At 38.2% G+C, this 19,646-nt stretch overlaps 2 protein-coding genes across 3 annotated transcripts; both read left to right on the top strand.

The window, feature by feature from the left end:
- Nucleotides 1-3,404: 3,404 nt before the first annotated feature.
- On the top strand, nucleotides 3,405-9,195 carry PEN2 (PTEN 2). Of its 2 annotated transcripts, none has more exons than XM_089623102.1 (13): nucleotides 3,405-3,543; nucleotides 4,393-4,895; nucleotides 5,343-5,444; nucleotides 5,531-5,587; nucleotides 6,169-6,234; nucleotides 6,736-6,912; nucleotides 7,005-7,091; nucleotides 7,209-7,273; nucleotides 7,355-7,431; nucleotides 7,887-7,933; nucleotides 8,047-8,177; nucleotides 8,267-8,336; nucleotides 8,429-9,194. In XM_089623102.1, exons 2-13 carry the CDS (start codon nucleotides 4,470-4,472, stop codon nucleotides 8,960-8,962), a joined length of 1,839 nt encoding a protein of 612 aa, XP_089479228.1. In that variant the 5' UTR covers nucleotides 3,405-3,543; nucleotides 4,393-4,469; the 3' UTR covers nucleotides 8,963-9,194. The 2 variants fall into 2 exon arrangements, with proteins under 2 accessions (XP_089479228.1, XP_089479227.1); XM_089623101.1 differs by having other exon boundaries at nucleotides 3,407-3,543; nucleotides 4,372-4,895; nucleotides 8,429-9,195.
- A 4,342-nt stretch (nucleotides 9,196-13,537) lies between these two features.
- LOC149389211 (Calcium-dependent lipid-binding (CaLB domain) family protein) lies at nucleotides 13,538-16,348 on the top strand. Its single transcript, XM_089624249.1, has 7 exons — nucleotides 13,538-13,700; nucleotides 13,837-13,941; nucleotides 14,096-14,222; nucleotides 14,415-14,486; nucleotides 14,960-15,005; nucleotides 15,135-15,444; nucleotides 16,083-16,348. Exons 1-7 carry the CDS (start codon nucleotides 13,658-13,660, stop codon nucleotides 16,118-16,120), a joined length of 741 nt encoding a protein of 246 aa, XP_089480375.1. The 5' UTR covers nucleotides 13,538-13,657; the 3' UTR covers nucleotides 16,121-16,348.
- Nucleotides 16,349-19,646: the final 3,298 nt, after the last annotated feature.

The following is a 19,646-nucleotide window of genomic DNA, read 5'->3' as shown; positions in this document are numbered from 1 at the left end:
GAAATAAACCCAGGTTTTTCTAGAGTAATCATCAACAAATGATATAAAATATTGACACCTTGATAAGGATACAACTACCTGAGGAGATCTCCAAAGATCTGAATGCACATAGTCTAGAATAGCCTTTGTGTTGTGTATAGCCTTTGAAAACTTCAGTCTGTGGGCTTTGCTAAGCACATAGTTCTCACAGAAATCAAGATTCTTCAAATCCTTGATCTTGATCAGTTCTTGCCTGCAGAGTTCTTGGAGTCCCTTTTGACTCATGTGGCCTAGTCTTCTATGCCACATGACAGCTTCACTTGTCCCTTCCTGGACTGTGCTTGCTTCTCCTGAAATAGTCTCACCCTCAAGAACATAGAGTCCATTTTCGAGGACTCATCTGAGAACTACCAGGATTCCTTTGGAGATCCTTATGATACCACCTTGTGCTTTGTAGGAATAACCTGAGGCATCAAAAACACCAAGTGAGAGTAAATTTCTTTTAAGAGCAGGAATGTACCTCACTTCTGTTATGATCTTGTGTGATCCATCTTTGAGTCTGATCTTGATTGATCCTGATCCAAGGACATCACACGCTTGGTTGTTTCCCATCAGAACTTTCCCATGTTCATGAGGCTTGTAGTTGAATAACCAATCCAGTCTTGGAGTCATGTGGAAGGTACACCCTGAATCCAAGATCCACTGATCCTTTTGGTCTTCACTTGACACAGTTAGAACCTCAACTTCATTGAGGCCACTGGAGAGATTTGCAGAGTCACCAGATTTTTGGTCTTGACTCTTTTTCTCTGGGCAGTTCCTTCTCCAATGTCCTTCTTTGTTGCAGTTCCAACATGTGCCAGCCTCTTTTGAGTCTTTAGACTTTGATTTTGATATGGCCTTGTTCTTCTTCCCTTTCTCCTTATTTTCTGGTCTTCCTCTTACATTGAGGCCTTCAGACCTAATCCCCTTTGACTGAGCCTTCAGATCCTGTTCTTTGGAATAGACTGCAGAAATCACTTCATCAAGCGTTAGAGATTCTCTGCCATATTTCAAAGTATCAGACAGTTGTTCATAGGATTTAGGAAGAGAGTTGAGAAGAAAGATAGCCTGATCTTCATCGTCAATTTCTACATCAAGACTCTCTAGATCGGAGACAAGCTTTGTGAATTCGTCAATGTTTTCATCAATGCTCTTCTGATCGTTCATCTTGAAGCTGTAGAACTTCTGCTTCAAGTAGACTCTTGTAGGTAATGACTTGGTCATGTACAGTGACTCGAGCTTGAGCCACATTCCCGATGTCGTGGTTTCTTTCATCACTTTCCTCAGGATTTGATCGCTGAGGCTTAGTATGATTGCGTTCTTTGCTTTCTTCAAGATTTCTTCTTTCATTTCTGTCGATAAGTTCTCCGCCATTTTAGACTCGCCCTTGAGAGCTTCATCAAGCCCTAGGTTTCCAAGGTGAGCTTTCATCTTGATTCTCCATAGATCGAAGTCGTTCTTGCCATCGAACTTCTCTATATCGGATTTGTAGTTTGCCATCGTGGATTCTTGATCAGGGAATCGCAGATCTGGAAACTTCAAAGCGACGTAACAGAGAGAGTTTGATCCTGCTGGACTCAAGAAAGAAAAAGGCTCTGATACCAATTTGTTAAGTTATGCTCGCGGAAAAAAACATAAATCAGCGAAAAACCAAAACACAGACGAAGATCAAACCAGATCTACAAAATAACTTGCGCAGGAAGTAATCTTCCTCTGAGAGCGCCAAGAACAGAAATCAGAAAGAAAAGAGACAAAGGCACACGAATTTATCCTGGTTCGGATTCAAATCGAATCCTAATCCAGTCGGAGCTCGAGAGAGTCCATTTTTTGTCGATCCACTATCTTCAAACAATGTACAAGAAACTCGATTACAGATGAACACACTCAAACCCTCAGAAGAACCTTCGTCTTCACGCTAGCTTGAAGAATCTTGCGATCTCGCTGAGTACACTCGAAATCTTCTGTGATCTCTCACCCTCACTTGATCGCTCAACCTTTCTCTCGATTTCTCTCAGTACAGAACAATGAATTAGTACTCACACAACTATCTAGGCTAGTGTTTATATACACACTGCTCTGGTTACAAACAAGCCTAGATACATCATAACCGCCTAACAAACTTTAGATCAACTCCGCAGCTCGCTCCAGCTCGTTCCAGATCGCTCAGCTCGCTCCAGCTCGCTCAGCTCAGATAAGATCTAACAAACTCCAACTATTCTCATGCCACGTGGAAGATGACGAGGCATCTAGAAACCACACTTTTAAATGTGAAACTACAGGTCTCTGCTGGAAAAATGGATTTTAGAGGTGAAGGTATGGTTGATCAACAAAGAAAAGCAATAGATTAAATAATTTGAATGGTAACTCTCTATTTAGGTTCCAACTTAAAAGTTTGCCATATAGTTGAGTTTACTTCACTTAAAGCGGTTCAACACTTCCTTGAAAACATATGTGATGTGAGAAAGAAAATAATCGGAAAAGTACAACTTCATATTACGAAATAGAATCCGAGTTATTTCAATTTTCAACCAACTTTGATGTCAATGGCTTTTGCGTTTACTATTGTTAGATTGTTAGTTGTTGTCATACGATGGAACTATCTAATAATATCTATCGGGAGCTCTTGAGGGTCTTTAATGTCGTATGGTAGTTCACATTACCCCTATATACAGAAGCAACAAATCATATGATTGCTACTAAATCTTATCCAATTTGCATCAGATGCGTTACTTACAATATTAGGATATGTATATATTTAGTAAATATTAACATAGGTCAAAGTACTCCACCATTTGTCAATCGATTTGGATTGTGAAAAAAATAAAGTATATATAAAAAAAAAATCAATACCTGAATTGTGTAAAATACTTTCAAATGCTTTAAAGGACGTGTGCAATGTGCAAGTATAAATAATCTGAAGCTCATTGGAACAAGAAAACTTATCAATTTTAGTACGTGTTCATTGTTTTCATAAAAATAATTCGTCTACGAAATAACATTCATACAGGATTCACATACCCAATATAAGAAGCGATCATAAACCAACCAATATTCGGTTCTCCCATTTTAGAATTTGAACCCCAACTAATTAAAAACCCCATAAAAAAGAGAGACAAAATAAGATAGTCTTGAAATTTATTTTTAGAAATGACTTCTTTGAAACGACGTAGTTGAGTATCTTATTTTGTGGGCCATAAAAAAGATATCTACTCATCCGAACCTCCGACCGTCAACGTTACTACAGTTAATATCTTTTTTTTTATTCAGATAAGGACATTACTATGGTTAAAATCTTGGATGAAATCTGGATCGTCCATTCTGTTGACTGATCCGATCACGTGACGACGACCATCGCAACAACACCTGGAAATTTTTTTAATTGCCGGCTAACACCCCCTCTCAGGGCTCTCTCTCTCTCTCTCTCTCTCTCTCTCTCGATTCTCTGTCTGTCTGAAACCCTAACAAGTGTTAATTCACACCGGGAAATCGTCTCTTTCTCTCGCAACGGCTGTGAATTGGATCAAGGTAAGCTTCGATTTCGTTGTAGATCTGAATTTTCGCGTAAGCTTTCAAGAACTGTCGATGATTTTTTTTTTTTTTTTTTCAATTCGTTTGTGTGTTTATGAAATTCTAATGATGCGAAAGGCTATGATTTTTTTAAGGATAATTCCAGTTTCAAGGTATTACTGAATAATGCAGTGATGCTTTGTTTATATATGAATCGTGTGATGTGTGTATATATTGCCACCGGAGACCAAAATATGATTGGAGAGGTTGAAATCGTAAATTTTTATTTTAAGTTTTGTATACATAGTTGCGAATGGGTACCTATAAGTTAGTGTCATGAATTTACCAATACATGTTCTGGTATGTAATGGAACGAGGATTTACAACTGAGCATTGCATATCAGTGTCCCAGGAACTAATTTTACCCTACAAAACTTCATTTCCAAGTTGTGAGCCATGTGATGAAGTATAGATTGCATGTCTTCGTGAATTTCAATTTTATAGCCGATCCACGCTGCTGCAATCAAATCAATAATTCCCCATGTATAGGCTGGGTAATTGTGACGAGAGAGACTAGCTTTGTGCCAAGACCCTTGATTCCTGTTAAGTAGTTGAGTTGTATTCGTTTCACTCAGTCTCGTTAAAAAAAGAAATCAGCTGCATGTTACGTTTTAGGACGTAGTTATTCAATTTGTGACAATTACTAGTTGTTTGACCCTTTAAACTTCTATCTTTTAACCGCCTTGGCAATGAAGTCATGAAAATTGAAATGTATATTTTGACCTGATTTTATATCGAGTTAACAGGAATTTGGGTACTTAATCCTCGGTACGCTAATTATTGCAGTTATTTTGTTTGGAAGCACAGATCTCGAATCAACAGATTCATGTTAAGTTTGTGAACAATATTTCACCAATTTACGTCACGACCTCTGGGGCTGTGTAATGGATAAGGATTCTTCTGATACATCAACTTCACCTCCAGTGAAAGCAGCCGAGGCCCAACCTCCTTCTGGGGCTGCTTCAAATTCTGTCGCAAATGAAACTTCGCAGGCAGCCCCATCTAAGCTCTCATCATGGGCCAAGAGTTTGAAAATTCCTCAGCCATTGGGGGTCGGAGGGACACAAGAAGGATCAGCGACTGAAAATTCAGGGAAATCAACCTTTTCCCGTTTCACAAGTGGGTTAGGACTCCGTTTGTCTCCGAAAGCTCCTTCTCCAACCGAGGTTTCAGATGGGTCATCAGCAGATGCACAACCTGGTTTATTTGGAACCATTACAAAGGGAATAGTTGACTCTTCGAAGAGTGCAGTGAAGGCTGTACAGGTTAAGGCTCGCCATGCTGTTTCTCAGAACAAAAGACGGTATCAGGTATGGGTGCAGTTTTACTTACATTTTTTTTCTTGCTATTAGCCACTTTACTGGTTGTATCTTGAATACATTGATTCACGTATAGAAAAAAGTCTATGACTATCTAGCTATATGTATTTCCAATTAGTGTTGCGTGATCGTGGATTACTTATCAAAGCGCTATTATTTTGTATAAAAATTTGTATAAAAATTTCTAAATAAAAATCAATGATGGCGATGTCAAGTCTGTCTCCTTTTCCATTTTATTATATAGTAGAACCTCAGTAGTTGCACAATTGTAAAAAAAATACCAACATGTATCTACAAGTAATATCTTGTATGCGACTTTTGAAAACAGTGTACCAACACTGTCATTGGTCTCGTGCTGCATTAATTTTATTTTTCATGAGTTGGGTTCCAACCAACTGAAGTTTCCTCGTTTGTGCATTTGTGATTTTGTCTGTTTAGGAAGGAGGATTTGATTTGGATATGTCATACATCACTGAGAACATTATTGCTATGGGCTTCCCTGCTGGGGATATGAGCTCTGGGTTTTTTGGATATGTTGAGGTTAGCATGAAAAGATCTTTCTTCTCCTTTTGTAAGTGTAGTTTTTTACCCCTTTGTAATATATAAAATTGAAATGTGCTGTGCAGGGGTTTTACAGAAACCACATGGAAGAAGTCATTAAATTTTTTGAAACTCATCACAAGGTAATAGTTCCTTTTTGTTGATATCATATTAATGGAAAACATATGACTTTCAAGATGCCTGTGAAATGGAAGAAGTCATTAAATTTTTTGAAACTCATCACAAGGTAATAGTTCCTTTTTGTTGATGTCATATTAATGGAAAACATACGACTTTCAAGATGCCTGTGAAATGGGGTGCGCTTTTTATATCTTACTAACCAGTCTTTTTTGTCCAAAGGTTTCTTGTGATGATTACTGGTGATATATTTCATGTTTATCTTTCAATCATAGTCAGCCTTTTCTTTTTTCCCATCATAATTTATTTATTTATGGTCTATGAGCCCCCATACCTCAGCCTTGCTTAAGATGATATGTTGCCGATGTTTTGGCACATGTCATCTCTGTGTCCGAATGTCCAAGGAAATACTGAACTGTCAAACTTCTCTTGTACTTGCTTAGTGAATTAGCTGGTTCAATCACAAAATTCCATTGTTTATGATTTGTGTCAACATGGTTAACTAAAATAACATTTTTTGTGCCAAATCTGTAAAGAATTTGTTCCGTAAATTGCTGCATCCTTAACTTGCTTTTGACACGTACAGGGGAAGTATAAAGTGTACAATCTTTGCTCGGAGAGGCTGTACGATGCATCATTGTTTGAAGGAAAGGTGAGTTGGCTGATGATAGGCTTTTAAGTTAGGATCTCTCAACTTAAGTCCAGCTTTATTGTTGACCTCCAGTAGCTATTGAAGTGACTTGAGGGATGATAATTTAAAAGGCTGATTCTGTTTGGAATGTCCATGAGAAAGTCATAATGATGAATCTGATACATATTATACATTAGTTACTGCAATATGCTATTGAAAATAGACCTTTAGCATTACGGAAAAAATAGCAGCAGTTCAAGATTGAGAAGTTTCCCATTGTAGCATTCAATCGTAAGCGCCTTTATTTAGTCACGTTAATGACTGAACCTTTATGAAAGTTAGAGCTTAGTGCAACATGATATTCTTGAAGTTCAAGCATTTCAATTCGTCAGAGATTTAGTACCGTAAGATGCCGAAAATTTCACTGATGGTAGACTCTTTTAAAAAAAGTTATTTCTCGCATATCGATTGCTTTGTAAAGTTCTGCGTTGATTGTTACTTAAAACTGAATTCTGTCTTCAGCTAGCAAGTTTCCCATTTGACGATCATAATAGCCCGCCAATTCAGCTGATAATATCATTTTGTCAAAGTGCATACTCATGGTTGAAAGAAGATATTGAGAATGTCGTCGTAGTGCATTGTAAAGCAGGAATGGCAAGAACAGGGCTGATGATTTCTAGTCTTCTGCTGTATTTGAAGGTAAAAAGTAAAAACTATATAGAAATTATTTTGTGCCACAAAATGTTTTGGCAGAACTGATGACAACCATCTTTCTATAAACATCTATGCAGTTCTTTCCAACCGCTGAGGAATCCATGGATTACTACAACCAGAAAAGATGTTTTGATGGAAAAGGACTTGTTCTTCCAAGTCAGATTGTTAGTATTGGTTCTATATGAATAATTTTGAGGAATTAAAGTTTTCCTTGTATGCAGTGACTTCCTTTCCTGATACTTAACTGAAATAGTGTAATTTGTTTTTGGGGGGTCTTTCAGAGGTATGTCAAATACTTTGAACGCAGCTTAACATACTTCAATGGAGAAATTCCACCTGCTCGCAGGTATAATTTGCTGTTTCTGCTAAGTCAGATTATTTTATTTTGGCCTGCTTTGGGGACATATTAAATATATTTTTTATTCAGGTGCATGCTTAGGGGCTTCAGGCTTCATAGATGTCCTTATTGGATCAGGCCCTCGATTACAATTTCTGATCATAATGGTATGTTCTAAAATCCGTACTCTATCCAATCTTCTGCTCTTTCTATTGCTGTTGTGTGATAGATTTGGTCTCCTTATTTTTTAAGTAATGCTCTATATTTGTTGATCATACGAGAAATTCTATTTCCAAAGCCAATAAAGCAAGCTTCGGGCTAACCCCAAGGAGTTGGTCTAGGAGTAAGGGCGATTCTTGGGGCCTTGTATGTCCCCGGTTCGATTCCCCCTGGACGCAACAATTGGGGCCACTGGGGTAGTTTCCCGGTCGAGAATGCCAGGGCCTCGTGGATATCAGTCGGGTCTAACCCGGACACCATGGTTATAAAAAAAAAATATAAAAAAAATAAAAAAAAATATGCTTCGGGCTTGCTTCATGAAATTTCTCAACTCGACCCAAGAAGTTCTTTGAGGGCAAACGAAGAAATTGATGTTTATTTAAATGGTTTGTTGAATTTTCAGGGGTCCTTTTCTCCACAAAAAAACATCCACGAACAAAAGATCTCTCGGTATGTCTTCTTATTTCTCGCAAGCTAATCAGTTGAGGATTCGACATGTCTCTTTTGATATTCCATTGCTACTTTGTTATTATGATCTTTTGTTATTTTTAATATGATTTCAGCCGGAAGATTATTGGTTTAGTGCTCCAAAGAAAGGGGTAATGGTTTTTGCTCTGCCCGGGGAGCCCGGTTTAACTGAGTTGAATGGGGACTTCAAAATTCATTTTCACGACCGTCAAGGAGATTTCTATTGGTAGATAAAACAAACACCATCTCCACCAAAACTCCTGTTTCCACTGCTTTTTTTTTTATTTTTTTAATTTACTTCGTGCATTTTCTCAGTTGGCTAAATACAACGATGACAGAAAACAGAAAAATTTTAACCACTGCCGAGCTCGATGGGTTTGATAAGGTAAAGAGTATATTATTGTTACATCCCTTCGCTTCATTTTTCGTAATTTGGTTTCAGTCTAACTTATGGCTCCCCATTCTATTCTACCACAGAGAAAATTACCTTCCCCGGGATTTCAGGTTGAGATTGTTCTAGTAGACTATAACGGCAATATAGAGGCCGCGCCTCGAACAGAATCCAACAGCAAGAAAGCAGACGAAGAAAGCTCACAATCTGCACCGTCCCCGAGCAAAGAAATCTCCGCCACTGCCGCGGCTCCAAAGCAAGCTAAAGACTCAGAGAATCAAGATAAGGACGACGTGTTTTCGGATAACGAGGCAGAGGAATCGGGTTCTTCTTCAAAGATCCGGCGATCCGAAGGTGGTGGAAGCGACACCAAGACGACCACCACTACATCCAGCTCAGCTGATACAAAGTCGAAGCCTGATCAAGTTGCAAGCTTGACAAAAGCCACCGAGCAAGTTTCTATAGGAAACTCTGCGGGGCCCGCAAAGGTCAACGCGTCCAGCGAGCCCAAAACCACTGCCCCCGGAGTGGCCGCCAGCTCAGAGAGCGATTTCAAGGCAATGGCTGCTGATGCGTCGGTGTTCTCGTTCGGGGATGATGAGGATTTTGAAAGCGAATAAAAAAAAATAAAACTCGGGAAGGGGTTTTTGGATTTATTATTGTACATACTAAATGCATGGTTGTGTTAAAGTCTGGTTCGTTTCATTTTATGTTCGTCTTGTAATTGGATTTGTACAAGCAAATATTAGTATGATGTTTAATAAGTCCACAAGTATGCGACTCGAGTTTCAGGGAATTGGTATTTTTTTTTTATTGATTCCACAGTTGAAGAAGTAGAAAATAACAATAAATTGTGTCTTATAATACTAAGGACATTTTTTATTTATTTATTTTATTTATTGTAGTGTCCTTAGTGATATGCATGTTATCCCTCAGAGAGCTCCGAGTTTCAGACGCTGGCTGTTGCCAAAAAAAATAAGAGAAATTTCATTGGAGCGGAAAGTTAACAAAATATTAAGATTAGACCTCTTATTTCAAAATATTTAAAAATTGATTTTTTTTTTTTATTTCGGACAAAAATATTCTTCTGACTATATAACATCATAGGGCATCGTCACGATAATTAGAAGATTATTTTTGTCCGAAACAGGGACAAAAGTCAATTTTTATATATTTTTAAAGTAAGAGGTATAATCTTGATATTTTATTAATTTTTAGGTCTAATTAATGAAATTTCTCAAAAATGAAATCGTAGTAATAGCCGTGGTGTTGTTATTTATTTATTTATTTATTTTTCTTCTTACGAGTATGACCCTTAAGAGCGCAAAAAATAGTCCGTTTAGCCATTTTTAATAGTATACTTGCAGTTTTCTTTGTTTACATTTCAAATATATATATATATATAAAGTCAATGGCTTTAATGTCAAAGACTAGGTTCAATTGATGTCAAAGAAAGCATTTTATAGCTGTTTTTATTTCCCCACTGAAGGAATTTTAACATTATCATATTGGAGTCTCGAATCTTAATTTAATTACCGTAGTCCATAGCAATCTTGATAGACAATGGAATTCCCGTAATCGATAGCAGTCTCAATGGCGTAATCATTGTGATGTAACTAACCTTAATATTAACAAATTTTGTTATCTAAGGAAATTTTTCAATAACTTCAATTGATATATACATACATATATATACATATATATAGGTCTAAGTTGTATATATTGGATAAGAAAAAAATGAATATTATATTCTTTTATATATACAAATTCAAAGCTGTTAGTTTGGACGTAAACTGCGTGTCCGGGTTCTAGACTCGATCCAATTCCAAAGAAGTAACGTGGGATAGACTTTTATCATTCGTATTATATATCCCTCTTGCTAAGACCCATTAAATTGCTGCATGTGATAAATACTAATGTACTTTTTATAGTGAAGTTACACACAGACTTTCATTTTTGTTATGAAAGAAAATGGAATATCTTGAACATTGAGATTAGCTAATTGCTAAGGTCTACATCTTTTAACCATTGAGAAAGCGGGAGTTTTAGTCAAATTTCAAGATTTATCCATTATAATTTGTTAGAGTAATTAAATAAATAATTACGCGATAGAAGACAATTTGCAAAAACTTTTGAAGATAATTATCGACGAAAATAATATAATAGAACCAAGAAAAAGTGTAGACAGAATATTAAACCGATTAAAAGAAATAACACACAAAACTTTAACCGGAAAAGAAAAACAAATGGTATCGTCAAGGCTTGTTACACGATCTCCTTAAAGCAATGCTCTCCCACCAGATGCTGAAAATAAAGAGCAAGAGCTTCCCAGGATACATCGATGATGACACAGACGGTGCACCACAACGTACGACTCTGATGAACAGAACTCTATTTCAAAACCTACCACCGGACTACAAAGAAAAAAAACTTGAATTTATGGAGGGAGAGAGGAAACTGTTTGAAGGTTTGCTTCGGTGTATTTTAAATGAGAGCATACGACCTCTTTATATAGGCGAAGCCAAAGTTCAAAACCGTTCAGCAATAATCACAGCCACTAAGGCCCGGTTTTCAACGTTTGAAAACGTTCAGACAATAACAACACAACCGTGTTAATGTACGTAATGGACATTCAAAGCTCGCTATGAAGGCCTCAGATGTATGGTTACAAAGCATAAATCATAACCCAACTACTCGGTTACAAACTATTAAAACCATAGCCTTTAATACCAAATATTTATTTATTAAATAAATAAATAATATATTCTAGAAGGAAAAAAAATAATAATTAGGCCCAAACCAACCGGCCGGCTTGGCTCGCCCCGCCCGACCGGACGGATGACGGTGCTTGTGTGGTGGACTTGGGCTTTCATAAGTCCTTGCCCCTTTACAAAACTGAGTCCGTATATCTATTCCATACGAGACTCTTGTATGTGCATTCAACCACAACACATTCACTTTCCTTCCCAAATAATGGTATTTTTCAGCATACTTTGAGCTTCAATTTATCATTTAATATAGCATTGATTTTGGTGACTATATATATTCAATCTCATACCCGTCGCAACGAGGAATAAAAATATGTTGGAATTAATCAATTTCGATGAGTGGACTTCACTCAAAATTTAGCCACAAATCAGCCAAACACAAGGTATTAAATGCTCTTTAATATCATGTATTCCAACATAGTTTATGTTGAAATGTGTAATATTATCATTGTAAATTATGTAATATCATATTGAAATATTTTTGAAAAACGACATAATTGATAGGGATAACCAATAAGCTAGATTAGTTACTTGACGTCTAATCTTATAAAACATTGAAGGTTAAGTGAATAATCGAAAATAGGGAATCTGGTGTTTTTTTCATTCACTTGGAGTGATAAATATGTTTACTTATCAATGTAGTGTGATTGATCTAAGACAATCTCATCAGGCGTTCGTGTGATCTTGATCCCCAAGATTACATCAGCAAGTCCTAGATCTTTCATATCGAACCTTGAGTTCAATATATCTTTCGTTGACTGTACCATGCGATCATTGCTACCCATAATGAGCATGTCATCAACATACAAACACCAAATCACATACCCTTGTTCAGTGTTTTCAATCTATACACGTTTGTCACACTCGTTGATCTTAAATCTATATGAGATGATAACAGTGTCAAATTTCTCATGCCATTTGTTCGGGGCTTGTTTAAGGCCATAAAGCGATTTGAGTAACTTACATACTTTCCTTTCTTGCCCAAGCGCAATACAACCTTCGGGTTGATCCATATAGATCTCTACTTCGAGATCCCTATTAAGGAAAGCAATTTTTTTACATCTATTTGATAAATAAGTATCAAAGTAGTCAGGACCATCTTGTTGTCTATACATTTTGATTACAAGTATCGCCTTTTGCTTATCAATAATGCCATCCACTTTCATTTTCCTCGTGAAAATCCACTTTGAACCAAGTGTCTCACAAGGAAGTGTATAGTGATATGGATAATTCTATAGTCAAGTTAATAATTAAATGAGTTGTTTCACTAATAAAGCATATAATAGGTAGTGTTATATATATATATATATATATATATATATATATATATATATATATGTGGTGATAATATGTTTAATTCGTCATTAATCTTCCTTTCTTTATAACTTTTGTGGATCTGAATTTTGCTTTATTTATAAATTATAATACATATTTTATATATGTAAATGTGACAATGTGTATGTACTAGGATAGTTGCATTGGTCTATGTAAATAATTAGTATTACTTTTAGGGGGAAAGAGTACAGAATTAATGTGTAGCAAGAATAAGAAAAAAGCGTGAATATAGAGAGAGAGAGAGAGAGACAGAGAGAGAGAGAGAGAGAGAGAGAGAGAGAGAGAGAGAGAGAGAGAGAGTTTGCAACATGTCAGAGAAAACATAGCAAAAAAACAATTACGAAGTAACAACGTGTATGAGTGCGGTCCATATTGACGTATCACGCTCGCAGAGAGGACGAAACGTTTCAGATAAAGTGTACATCCACTCTTTTAAGGTAAGTAATTGATATAAACGGTTGAGGGATTGAGATCGTCGAAGACAAGCATGGTGAGGGTACAAGGGAGGACAAGGAGAAAGAAAAACGACAGTCTCTTTGCGATTTCTCTCAGGTCAAGGAGCACACCTCTGGTCAAGACCAAGCGATATCTCAAAAGTCTGAGGGGAAGGCGGTCACACCGTTAACTAAAATCCTAAATGTGGAGAAAGGGAGAGGCAACTACGGTTTTCGGGGGTATTTGAATTGTTGGCTTAAGTTGAGCGAAATTAAAAATATTAAAAAGTGAGACTGTAATTGTGAGAAACGTTAAAAATGCCGAGTATTGGTTAAGAAAAACGCCGAGTATGAGACAACGTTTAGCTAAATTTCCTTGAATATTAAGTCATTAACGCATAATTGATACACTCATATTACCCAATATATTATGCGTCAGGAAAGTTTATTACGACTCTTAACCGCCAAAACAATAAAAACCCGTCTTCTAGGAAAGAAGACCATTTTTTATTTTTTATTTTTATTCTTTCTGAATACTTCCTTGCCCTTCCAAGTGATAAGTCTCCTTTTTTTTTTAACGAAAATAGGAAAGTCATTTAAGACGCGCTTTAGAGAAAGTCATATAAACACGCTTAGGGAAGTCATATAAATAAGAGAAATTGGAATTTGAGGATATCATATTCATTCATAAATAAACTGTCACCGCAAACAAAAACAAGTATTTGCCACGCAACATAGTCAATCTAATCTCACAAAGACTCGCAAAGTAATAACATCCATGTCGGTTTCTGGTATCCAGGGCCAACTTCTTGAAGCTACCGGTAAAGCTCATCGTCACCGTTTTTATTGATTTCATTAGATATTTATCTAAAAGCCTTTCAGTTTGTTTGCTTCTCTTTTGCTTTTTCAATATTTATTTTTGTTAATTTTAGTTTGATTTTTTTTTTCCGTGTTCAGTTGTTGGCTGTAACAAATTGAAGGACACGGAATGGTTCTCTCGCCAAGATCCTTATGTTTGCCTCGAATACGGAAGCACTAGAGTCCGTACAAGAACTTGTACAGGTTTGTCTTTCTCTCTCATTCGAGCTTTACTGATTTCTCGATCTCTCTCTGCTAAAGCTTAGATCGGTGATTGTTTTTAGGGAAAAAAAACCTAATTTTATTTGAAATTGTTCTTCTTGTTGTGCTGATAATTTCGATGGGTGTGTATGTGTAGATGGTGGTAAAACTCCGACGTTCCAAGAGAAGTTCACGTTTACGTTAATTGAAGGGCTCAGGGATTTGAACGTTATGGTTTGGAACAGCAATACCATGTCTATGGACGACTTCATTGGGAGTGGAAAGTAATTGAATTTCTCTGACTTTTTCCTTAATTTTGACTTTTTGGGTTCATTCCAGCGATTGCAATTTTTATTTTTTTTTATTAATATTTTCTTTTAAGACAGCCTGTTGGTTTTTTAAAGCATTCATAAAAGCATGAAGTTAATCAGAATTGACTTTTCTTTCCTTTTTTCTGTTGGCGTTTCTCTTTTCAGAGTTCAACTTCAAAAGGTTCTTTCACAGGGTTACGATGATAGTTCTTGGACGCTACAGACTAAAACTGGCCGGTAAGCAAGTCTTTCAAAAGGTTTCATGTTTGATTAGAATGACTTATACAAAAAGTAACGTAGAAACTCAATCTCTATTTTTCGAAAAAGATTTATTCTCCCTTGTAGTAATTCAATGCTGGTTTCCAGTAGGAAAACATCAGTATTCCCATAGACACTACAAGCGCTTTAGGATTTACATGCAAGCTTCTTCATACATCCTCTCATGTAATCAATGGAAGAAGTGAAGAAGCAAAAACACATTTCAAATGAGTCAATAAAGACATGTCTCACTTATTGTTCTCAAAGCCCAATCCACGAATTCAAAAAAGATAATAAAATTTTGTTACCTTCTGAGTAGAATATCGGTTGTTCTTAAACAATTACAAAGATCAATCATCACTACCGGTTCAAGTTGTTCAATCCCCAATATAGCCCCTTTGTTTTTCAACTCATCATAAATTTCCATCTAACGAAATCCGCATCTCATGCAGATACGCCGGTGAAGTACGACTAATATTGCACTACGGAGGTTCCCATGTAAGCCTACGATCTTCCAAACACTTATCTCCTCTTTTAGTTATGTTATTTCAATCACGCCCTTGAAATCTCCAACCCGAAGTTTCATTCCCAACTAATAACTGACTATCTTCCCTCGAATCGTTACAGAAGCCCGCAACAAGCTACGCTCCATCAGCCCCAATGTACTCGACTCCCCCGCCAATGTACGCGACTCCCCCGCCGACCTCTGCAGTCCCGTACCAACACCAAACGGCTTACCCGGCTCCGAGCCCATTTTCCTCGTACCCACCCAACGGAGGCGGTTATCCTCCGTCGTCATACCCACCGCCCCCATCGGCGTACCCACCGGCTTCGTACCCGCCGGCCTCCACATATCCACCTTCATCGACATATCCACCTACGTCGGCTTATCCACCGTCTCCGTATCCACAATCCGCTCAGCCCTATTATCCACCAGGTAACTCTCTTTCTCTTAGGCCATCCCCAATCTACTTCTATTTGCGTGGAGAAAAAAAAAATCTGATTTTTGGTGATACAATTTGCTCTATTGTTTTATTTCTTATTTGCGTTGAAGAACAATACACATGCCATGTTTGACAGAATGTTGTATTCATGTGTTGGGTTGGAGAGTTCAAAGCTTGTTCTGTCTTTTGTGTTAAGAGTAGGGGCAACTTCTAACTTAACAAATAAAATGATTTTTTTCTTCTTCTTTATACTAGTGTTGAAATTTGTTGGGTTGCATGGTAACCATTACTCGAAAGTTAAAACCATATTTTGTCAAGAGTTAAAAGATAGACCGAAATTTAATCGGATGCTGCAAATTTTTATTGTCCATTAGTCAAAGCATTAGTGGATGTTGATATTTAGGTCCTCTCTTGGACTTATCCTCGACGGCGCCATCCATAATAATCTGAGTTATTCATCTAACAATTTATTTCGATCAAGCTTTTTTCTTTTACACCATAAATATTTTTTTTTTCTCGTGTAAATATATACCTCTTTTTGTGTTAAGAGTAGAGATGACATTGACTTTCGTCGTAATATTTGTTATCTGTTAAACTCAAAGTCATAAAATCTATGTTTATCTATTTGTAGGTCCTTTTCCGGGACTGTATCCTCCGCGGTCGTACTGAAGATCAAATATGCTTTGCTTGGAGCCAAGTTGACAAGTAATTTAACATATCTCTGTGGTCTTGATTTTTTCTTTCCTCCTTGAGAACATGTATAGAATACCATTCCAGAGCTATGTGTGTTACTGTGAGCTTTGTCGACGTCTTCGTTTGTCTTTGATCGAACGTACATAGCCTTCTCTTTTACCCAGCTGTTTATAAATTCTTGGAAGTGTTCTAATTTTTCCTCTTGTTTTGCCACTTTCATCCTAGGTAACAGATTTTTTTTTTCTTCATATTATTAAATATTCTCGTATATTAAGTTTTTTTTTTTCCTATGCTATTTGGTATCGGGCTCAGTTAGTCAATCTCCAAGGGCATGCTATTTGCTTGGTTAGAAAATTAATTGGGATGGTAGTGGTGATTGAAAATTTGAAATGGGAATGGAATGCAATCGGTTTTCTTTTTTTGGTTTGTTTTTTATGATTGGAAAAAAAATTAAAGGAATCAAGAATCCTCTTACAAAATAACCCGTTCATCATTCTTCTACGTTCTTGAAGTCGAAACAAATGGTTCCAGTATCATCAAACTGCAATTTCATAGATGAGGAATTAAATTACCAGACTATATTACGATGCTTAACACAACTAAATCTATTGTTTTATCTCGTGAAATCAAATCCTCAAGATCTATCCAGAGAAGAAACTGCAACTTCATAATTTATAACCTGCTAAAATAAATTTTTACAAGGCCATAAGATCACTAATCAACCCCAAGTCCATTAATCAGTATAAAAGATGTAACCATAATAAAATCAATCAAATCTCGAGTTTCAGTGTGCAAAGATCTTCGCCATTGCCGAATCCATTTTCGTTGCCATACTTGTTTCAAAGTACAGTCTGTTGTTATTTTGAAAGGATTATCATGCCCTATTCGAGAGGGAGATCTGGACTCTATGTGCGCAAAGGTTTGGTCTTTCTCGTCTTCTTCATGTTGGAATCAAACCCTCGTCTTCGTAGAGTCCCATCTCTTCTACCACACGAGGTCTTTCCTTTTCCCTATGATGTGAGATTTCTTCAGCTCGGAGCCTAGTTTCTAAGGAGACTTTGGCTTCCTCGGCTTATCCCCGTTGTTCATTCTCCTTCGCATCTTGCCTCACACGACGCCTTTCATCAAATTCCCACAACATAAGTTTTATTGTTGTATGTTTCTCTTTACTATGGGACTCCAATACTCATCTGAGCCACTCTCCAAAGAAAGATGCGAATCTTCGGTGGCACCCGAAGTTTCCAAACGAAATCCCACCAAGCCTCCGAATCCCGTGGAGAAGAGGAACCCGCAACACAACGGGCATTACTCGCTACCCGATAACCGCTCCGCACCGAGTACTCTCCGTCTCGGCTGAAGTGCCAAATGATGCGATCCAAAGTAGACGATCGAGATTCCGGAATTCGCAAAACCGCTTCAACATCATCTTCACAAAGCGCATTCCGAAGAAGGTTGATATTCCAATTCCCGAAGCCATCTTTAAACTCCGAAACCTTCATGTCGTCGGGGATTCGGGAAGGATCCCGAACGAAAAACCCACCATCTCGGGGAATCCATCGGTCTCTCTTAGCATCCACCATCTCTCCCGTTCCGATCCTCCACCTAGAACCCCCTAGGATAATTTTCCGTCCCCAAAGAATGCCGTTCCAAATGCTAGACACTTTGTAGGTCCAATTCGACTTGAGAACGCAAGAATCGGGAAAGTAGCTCCCCTTAAGAACCCGAGAAGCAAGGGAATCATGAAAGTGTAGGACTCGCCACACGGTCTTCGCGAGGAGCGCTTGGTTGAACCATTCGAGGTTCCGGAACCCAAAACCACCCTCGATCTTGCATAAACAAAGTTTCTCCCACGTCCCCCAATGAGTCTTCCTCTTTTCATCATCACTCCCCCACCAAAAGTTAGCCGCTAAGCGGTGGAGTTCTCCAATTAGACCCTTGGGAAGCTTGAAACAACACATGACATAACTCGGGATAGCTTGAATTACCGCTTTAATAATCACCTCTTTCCCGGCCGCGGAGAAAAGGTTACTCTTCCAATTTCGGATTTTGGCCCACACTTGATCTCGGATGTATTGAAACACTTCTTTCTTGTGTCGTCCCACCGTCATCGGAAGGCCCAAGTATGGGTCGTGGCCTTCCGAAGACCGAACTCCAAGGATTCGTGCAATGGCCTCTCCTTTGGCTTTTCCAATACTCTTCCCGAAACACACTTCGGATTTGTCGTAGTTGATCACCTGGCCGGAAGCACGAGCGTAGACCTCAAGGCTAACCTTCACTTCTCGACTTTCCTCTCGGTTGGCTTTGAAGAAGACCAAACTATTATCCGCAAAGAACAAGTGAGATACAAAGACCCCCAGGTTTCTAAACCTTAGTCCTCTAATACTCCTAAGATTCTCAGCCTTTTTGAAGATGGCCAATAAACCTTCCGAGCAAAATAGGAAAAGAAAAGGAGAGAGAGGGTCTCCTTGGCGGAGGCCTCGTTGAGGTGATGTTTCCGGTCAAAGTCTCGTTAATGTTGAGAGTGAACCTCACCGATCTAACGCATTTCATAATCAATTCGACCCACTTTTCTTCATACCCAAGGCCTCTCATAACCGCCTCGAGGTAGTTCCATTCGACTCGGTCGTAGGCTTTAGACATATCGAGCTTCAATGCACCACACTTGCCGTTTCCGAATCTACCAAGCCTCATAGTGTGGGACCCTTCGAACCCCACGATCACGTTGTTGAAGATTTGGCGTCCCCCCACAAAAGCACTTTGATTTTCTGAAATAGTCTCTGCCATCGTTTTTCGGAGCCGATTAGTAATGCATTTCGAGACAATTTTGTATAGCACGGTACATAGGCTAATGGGCCGGAAATCCTTCACCCTCTTAGGCTCTTTCACTTTCGGGATAAGGGAGATGATGGTGTCGTTGTGGTCTCCGATCTCCCGATTGTCATTTAGGATGCCCAAGCACTCTTTGGTCACTCCCTCGCAACTATGTGCCAATACTTTTGAAAAAAGAGCCCCGGGAGGCCGTCTCTCCCCGGCGCCTTTAGAGCCCTAATGTCAAAGACCGCCCCTTTGACTTCGTCTCTAGTGAACTTTTCAGCGAGAATCTCATTCATTTCCCTCGTAACCGTAGGCCGCAAACAAGTTGTAACTATGCCAATATCACTCGGAGAGGGGTGAGACGATGAGAAAATATCCGAAAAGTAACTAGAAATCGTACCTTCAACAACCTTTGGGTCTTCGGTCCAATTTCCGTTAGAGTCGAAAAGCCCGGAGATAAAAATTTTCTTCCTCCGATGGCTAGCTTTCCGGTGGAAAAAGCTAGTGTTCCGGTCCCCGCAACGGAGCCATGCCACTCTACTTCGTTGGCGCCAATATTTGTCTTCCTTCTCAAGGAGGGTGTTGAGTTTCCTATCTTCCCTTCTAATCGCCTCCGAGTCGAAATTCGATGTCGAGGAGTTGAGAGCTTCCAAGGCCTTCTTGTGTTTAGCGATCTCCGTCTTCAAAT

Source organism: Urtica dioica, chromosome 8, assembly GCF_054948205.1.
Source record: "Urtica dioica subsp. dioica isolate 48M chromosome 8, U.dioica_male_clone48M_v1_H2, whole genome shotgun sequence".
In the NCBI taxonomy this organism is placed as follows: Eukaryota; Viridiplantae; Streptophyta; class Magnoliopsida; order Rosales; family Urticaceae; genus Urtica; species Urtica dioica.
This window is presented reverse-complemented; position numbering and strand designations above follow the sequence as displayed.

Excerpts from the sequence above, each read along its gene's own strand:
- LOC149389211 (XM_089624249.1), top strand. The coding sequence starts at position 13,658 with ATGTCGGTTTCTGGTATCCAGGGCCAACTTCTTGAAGCTACCG. Across the intron at positions 14,223-14,414 it reads GACTTCATTGGGAGTGGAAA|AGTTCAACTTCAAAAGGTTC; the intron begins GTAATTGAATTT and ends TTCTCTTTTCAG. Across the intron at positions 15,006-15,134 it reads TGCACTACGGAGGTTCCCAT|AAGCCCGCAACAAGCTACGC; the intron begins GTAAGCCTACGA and ends GAATCGTTACAG.
- PEN2 (XM_089623101.1), top strand. The coding sequence starts at position 4,470 with ATGGATAAGGATTCTTCTGATACATCAACTTCACCTCCAGTGAAAGCA. Across the intron at positions 6,913-7,004 it reads GTCTTCTGCTGTATTTGAAG|TTCTTTCCAACCGCTGAGGA; the intron begins GTAAAAAGTAAA and ends ACATCTATGCAG. Across the intron at positions 7,092-7,208 it reads TTGTTCTTCCAAGTCAGATT|AGGTATGTCAAATACTTTGA; the intron begins GTTAGTATTGGT and ends GGGGTCTTTCAG.